The sequence below is a fragment of the Musa acuminata genome, chromosome BXJ1-10, assembly GCF_036884655.1.
Source record: "Musa acuminata AAA Group cultivar baxijiao chromosome BXJ1-10, Cavendish_Baxijiao_AAA, whole genome shotgun sequence".
NCBI classification, from domain to species: domain Eukaryota; kingdom Viridiplantae; phylum Streptophyta; class Magnoliopsida; order Zingiberales; family Musaceae; genus Musa; species Musa acuminata.
In genome coordinates, this window is record NC_088336.1 from 23,212,168 (window position 1) to 23,218,473 (window position 6,306).

General features: G+C 41.3%; 1 protein-coding gene across 2 annotated transcripts; it reads left to right on the forward strand.

Moving 5' to 3' along the window:
• The first annotated feature begins 576 nt into the window (after positions 1 to 576).
• LOC135595578 (protein ETHYLENE-INSENSITIVE 3-like 1a) lies at positions 577 to 5,250 on the forward strand. 2 transcript variants are annotated; one of them, XM_065086692.1, is made up of 2 exons: positions 577 to 887; positions 2,918 to 5,250. In XM_065086692.1, the coding sequence occupies exon 2, from the start codon at positions 2,982 to 2,984 to the stop codon at positions 4,893 to 4,895; it is 1,914 nt and encodes a 637-aa protein (XP_064942764.1). In that variant the 5' UTR covers positions 577 to 887; positions 2,918 to 2,981; the 3' UTR covers positions 4,896 to 5,250. The 2 variants fall into 2 exon arrangements, with proteins under 2 accessions (XP_064942764.1, XP_064942765.1); XM_065086693.1 differs by lacking the exon at positions 577 to 887 and adding an exon at positions 1,774 to 1,796.
• The last annotated feature ends 1,056 nt before the right edge of the window (positions 5,251 to 6,306 follow it).

The following is a 6,306-nucleotide window of genomic DNA, read 5'->3' on the forward strand; positions in this document are numbered from 1 at the left end:
TGATGATCAAACCACTGTTTCAAAAGTTCTCATTTGAATCCACCCATGCAGCATTCCCAGTCAGAAAATTATACTAATGATTCAACTCAATGAACACAGTTAACAATTCTTGCCTATTATTCAAGTCTAATATATATATATATATATAAATGCATCTGCAATCAACATTATAATCACATCAGCCATTGTTTTGAAACAAAAGAGCATGGTTTTTACTGTGACCTTTGACTTTTCACAGGTTTGACCATGCCATGTAGATTCCATTTCCTACTTGTTGATGCTTGTGTCTAAATGCATACCAATATAGGTGAAGTTTAGACGATTTTGTGGTGTCTGCCATTACTGCCAATCTCATTTTGATTCCCGATGGGGAATCAACAGAAACCGCAAGAGCCATGGCATTCAATGAATCAGGGGAAACCTCCAGGAAGGCAGGCAGGCATCACAACAAGAACAGGAGGAACAGAAGCAATAACCCCACCCTCTGTAGTCTTCCGTCATTTTTTTTCTCTCTCCTACCGCACGTCTTGTTTCCATCCCCAGTCAACCTCACCTCATTTACCACCCCCCCCCTCCTCCCTCTCTCTCTCTCTCTCTTCTCTCGCTCGTTATCAACGAGCTGTATAACCTCACATGCCACCCCGACAAGCCACCTTCCACAGGCGAGAAAGCGAGAGGCGAAAGTAGAGAGGGAGAAGGCAGGAGAGGTGAAAAGATAAGAGGAGGACCAGCTTCGCCACTTCGTTCGTCCCTTGCTTCCTTCTTCTGCAGGAATTCTGAAGCTCTAACCTCTGTAGCCCATCTAAAATTTGCTCGGAGTCAGAGATGTGCAAAGGTTGGATATTATTGGGGTGAGGGAGACCATAAGCGGGGATCGAAGCTAAAAGGTACGATTTTGCGTCCTCTTGGCTTGTTAAAGGCGCCTCCTTTTTTTGATTGATTTCTGCTTCCGTTTGGTTTCCGCTACATGGCAGTCAGGTCTTCTTCTTTTCTCGGTTTTGGAGATTGGTTGAGAGTCCTGCTTTGATCTCTGTTACAATCGCTTTTTCTTAGGGTGGCACACAAGGTCTCTCGTGGTATTCAAAGAAGAAAGGCTATGTAGCAATCCATGATCGTTAATTCCAAGCATTTTCTTCCCCTTTTATTCTGCATAACAATCATTTCTCTTGTTTTCTTGTCTTCTCTGTCTCGATTGCTGTACGTAATTCTTCAGCAGTGATGAAATGTATCAAAATACTTCAAGATCGATCATTTTTCCTATTTTTCGATCGTTTACAAAGAAAAAGTTGATTTTTCGGCCATTTAGTGCTTCAGTCGCCACCAGTGGAAGATGTTATTTCTTCGCTTTTCCTTCTCCTCCTATTCTTTAGGCTTTGATTTTTCTGGTTTTTTTTTATGATGAGAAGTTTGATGATGATCTCTGACTAGTCTATGCTTCTCCTATCGGTATCTTAGATGTTTCCTGTTGTCTATCACGGGCAATTCTTCATCAATATTGGAGACAACAACTAATAAGATTCACTCGACTCAAGAAGTTGATGACCGCATCTGCGGTCTATTTTGGCTGCTTTGATTAGATTAGTTATGTCGGCCAAAAGAAAAGATATAAGGATGGAGTTCCAACTTCGAACCTTTTCTTTTGTGTGTGTGTACTGTGGATAAATTCAATTCCTTCTTTTGTTTGATACTGATTTGGAGGTTGTTTCCTTGGTTTTCCGTTGTTGACCTCTTCGGTGTCTCTTGCTGCCTCCGTTCTTGATATATCTGCTCTTCTTGCTTTTTTCCCATGTTATACGGTAAGTAATAAAGTGCTCATCTATTTTGTTTCTAAATTTGGATGTTGTGTTTGAGTGACTTTGATCTGTTTTAAAGAGCACATATTGGGGTTTTTTTTCTTATACAAAGTAGATGCTTGTTGAATTTGTACGAACAAGAGAAACAGGCAAATTGGCCTTTTGTTTCTTCGAGTTATGTTGTTTCGGAAACAATTCTTTTTCTTGTTTGGTATTAGCAAGAAGACTAGAACTCATGTCGGTCTTGGTTGTTCTGTTTTCTAATATGTGGAGAAATATTGCCTATCTTTTCATAGTTTTGGAACATACATGCTATATTTGTGTAGCAAAGAAGGAACTTAGTTTGCTTGTCACTCCCTTGGCTGACCATAATGTTTCTCAAACTATGCGTTGTTTTCGTCAAAGATTCATCTGAAAATATCTAGTTTCATTAATTTGAGGGCATCTGCTTGCTGAATTGCTAAAGGAAGGCTTTCGATTGATCTTAGATAAAGTCGTCAACTTTCACATGAAGAATTTGTTGGATTAGATCTTCGGTTGGGTTATGATCTGATTCTAATTTGTTTGCAAGGATTGTGTCCGATTCGAATTTGTGTTCTTCATGTGAGAAAATTCTTAGCTTAAGATCTCCAGACTGCAGCGGTAAAGCTTGCTGGTTGTCTGTAACATCGGTCTAATAAATATTTTCTTCCTCTGTCTGTATCCTTTGTATGCCAAGTGAGGTGCTTGCTTGGTACATGTAGATAATCCAACTTGAATTGTACAGCTTTTGTTGCTTGTTAACATAGACAAAGAGCATATTAATGCCATTCATAAATGTATTTCTTCTTGTTTACACTCATGGAGCATGCTCACTTATATTGGTTGTGAAATATCTCATTCGAATTTCTCTGAAATGAATCTAATAAATGTGTCTTAAATGTCACAATTGAGAATAGATTCTGTTCCTAAGTTGAGAAAGTTCATCATTTTCTCATGATATTACTTCCATCATATGTTTGGTGAATAATAATATCTTCCAACAGCATGGCATAATTGAAGATCAATAATATGTTTGAAGTTATTTTTTGTTGTTTAGACATGCCACTATCTGAACTTTTTTTCTCATGCTCTTGCTCTTTCAGGGAATATTGCATCTGTCATTTGACACTGAGGATATTAATCTGATTGCCTGTGCTGCTAGTAGTGATGGGGGGTCTATTAATGGAAGGCATGGTGTACCCTGGAGGTCCAAATTATGTGCAACTTTTCCCCTCAAATGATGAAAAAAATCTTTGTTATGGTAGCCTCCATCAGCCTTCAATGGGTGAATGCATAATGGGAGAGGGAGATCTGGTAGATCCTCCTCCTGAAAAATTTGCAGAGGTTGGTGATGAAGAGAGTGACGAAGATATTGACATAGAAGAACTCGAACGACGTATGTGGAGGGACCGGGTGCGCTTGAAGCGTTTAAAGGAGCAACAACAGAACAAAAACAAGGAGCAAGGTGATGCAGCAAAGCAGTGGCAGTCACAAGAGCAAGCCCGCCGAAAGAAGATGTCTCGTGCACAGGATGGCATCCTTAAATACATGCTGAAAATGATGGAGGTGTGCAAGGCTCAGGGATTCGTTTATGGTATTATTCCAGAGAAGGGCAAGCCGGTTAGTGGTGCCTCTGATAACCTTAGAGGTTGGTGGAAAGAAAAGGTCAGGTTTGACAGGAACGGGCCTGCTGCTATCGCCAAGTACCAGGCCGATAACACCATCCCTGGATCTAACAATGAAGTGGTCTCTAGTACTGTGAGTCCTCATTCCTTGCAGGAGCTTCAGGACACCACATTGGGATCTCTTCTGTCAGCTCTTATGCAGCACTGTGACCCACCGCAGCGGAGGTTCCCCCTGGAGAAGGGAGTTGCACCACCATGGTGGCCTACCGGGAGGGAGGAGTGGTGGCCTCAATCGGGCATTCCAAACGAACAAGGTCCGCCACCTTACAAGAAACCCCATGATCTGAAAAAGGCTTGGAAAGTTAGTGTCTTGACTGCAGTCATCAAGCATATCTCTCCTGATATTGAAAAGATTCGTCGGCTGGTTAGGCAGTCCAAATGCCTTCAAGACAAGATGACTGCCAAGGAGATTGCAACGTGGCTTGCTGTTGTAAAGCAGGAAGAGGACATGTACATGAAGCTGCACCCTGATACCTGCCTTCCCCCATCCTCTGGGAGTGGCCTCACAGGAGCCATCTCCTTCAACACCAGCTGTGGTGATTATGATGTAGAAGGTGTTGATGAAGACAAGAGCGAGGATGTGATTCTTCACAATCCTCCTGCTGATGGTAACACTTTTAGCCTGAGTGCAACTGTTGGGAATGAAAAATTTGTTCTGTCCATACCGATGAAGGATGAGACTGATTGTGCCTTCATTCAAAAGAGAACTGCTGCTGAGCCAGAACTGTTGTTGAACCAGCGCATTTACACCTGCGATAATGCAAAGTGTCCACATCATGATTTTTGCCATGGATTTACAGACAGGAATGCCAGAAACAGTCACCAGTACCTCTGTAAGTATCAGAATACATTTCCTCAATCTATTGGTGCGCTGTCAGCTGAGAACTTCCCGGTGAATGAGAACAAGCCCCCGGTTCTCTCTACGTCATCAACCGCTCAACCGACTCCAACTTCACTTGGTCCAAGCCTCAATCCTATTAGTGTCTCTGATTTGGGTATTCCTTCTGATGGGCAAAAGTCAATCAATGAGTTGATGGGTTTCTACGACAACAACATTAGTGGTGACAAGAGCTTGACTCTAGGAAGTGCTTCCGTGTTGGAAGGTTCAAATTCTTTCCAGAGCAGAATTCAGATGGAAGACACCTTCTTTGGGCAGGAGACAGGAATGGGTGGTAGTCTCTTCGAAGAAGTGGGCAGCTTGGTTCAGCAACCACAGTTCTTCGTCCGTGAGGACATGATGCCATTTGGGCAACAATTCAGCAATCAACCCAATGAATCAAGTGGTGGCTTCAGGTTCACGTCTGGATTAAACATACCTGCTGTGGATTACTCTAATGCTGCATCACAGAGGGGCATGCTGCAGAAGAAGCACGATGGATCCAACTGGTTCTACTGAAATGAGCGGTCATCATCTGATCCAGATTATCTTAGCCAAGGAATCATGAAGCCGTAGTAATGATATCATGCAATATGTATTGGAGTAGATTTTATAGAAACCTTTTATTTGGGTGATCTTCTCCTTGCAATTTATTCCAGTTTCTTCTTTATAAACCTTGAAAGAATTAGCAGTTCAGAGGGTGCTCCATAGGGTAGCCACTTATCAGATGCTCTGGGTGGGGCATCCTTAGCCTAAAAAGTATGTATAGTAGAATGATGAACTGGGTAGTTTAATCCATCCTCATGTTGGATTCTTGATAGGCTAGTTATGTTTAAACTCTGTGTTGTGGTAATTAAAATATGATTTTGTGCAACTTTATTGCCTTTTAGTGTTCTTTACATATGATTTTTATACTAAAATGAGTGTATCAGAAGTTATATTTGTCTGAACAACCCTTATTCCATTGCATCCTTCATTACAATATTTTATCATCATATTCCATTGAACCTAGAAAGATCTAGTAGTTATTATTTGAGATCATTGAGCTTCATGTTATTTGTGCATCTTTTGATGTCTACTTTGCTCTGATTACAATTGCCTTATGAGAGTTCCATTATTTTGCTTAATCCAGCTGAAATTAGTTGACAGAGTAGAGTCCAAAATCTTCTGAAGCACAATTTTTGACATGAATCTGAGACCTTCTAAAGCACAACTTCAAGTGCTTGCTGCTGCAGTTCCTGCTGTTCTGCAAATGCTGTTGGTAAAAAAAAAGTTGGGCAGATCAAAGGAAAAAAGTGCCTTTTGAAACCTACCAGTTGGTGTTACTCCCTTTCTCGGACACAGGTGTCGCACCTTCCTCCTTTGGATGGTGACACATCCCATCCCAAACTATTTCTCCACTTGTGACTCTTCACATGCCCAACCATACCCAAAAAGCCAGAAAGATCATGACTCATGGGTCATGCTATGGAAGGGGCAATGCACAGGTTGAGATTACCATGAGAGGCACAACATTGCTTCAACATTGGGAAGGAATGAGCTTAAACACTTTCACTCCACTTGTCCTTGAGAGAGCAAGAACATGATTTTGGTATCTGCTTGTGGTTCATGATCTTCTTAAAGATCATCTTGACTGAGTCAAGGTGCCAAACAGCAAGTCAGCAGCTTTAACCCTGACCTCATTAACATGGAAAACTATAGTTGGAAGGAACAAACCTGTGCAAGAAAACTTGCTTGCCTATAAAAAATGAGCACTGTACTAGTTTGACATCAATGGAAACATCATGGTTCTGCTGTACGGCACATATTCTATACCAACTAGGGAGTAGACTTTTGTTGCCTGTAGTCAGTGGTAAAGTTTGAATTGATCTGTTAGATGTAGATGAGCATATATCAGAATTGACTCTTAGGTTGAGCCTGAAAAGAACAT

What these genes read in the sequence shown, in the direction of transcription:
- LOC135595578 (XM_065086692.1), top strand. Translation starts at nt 2,982, where the DNA reads ATGGGGGGTCTATTAATGGAAGGCATGGTGTACCCTGGAGGTCCAAAT.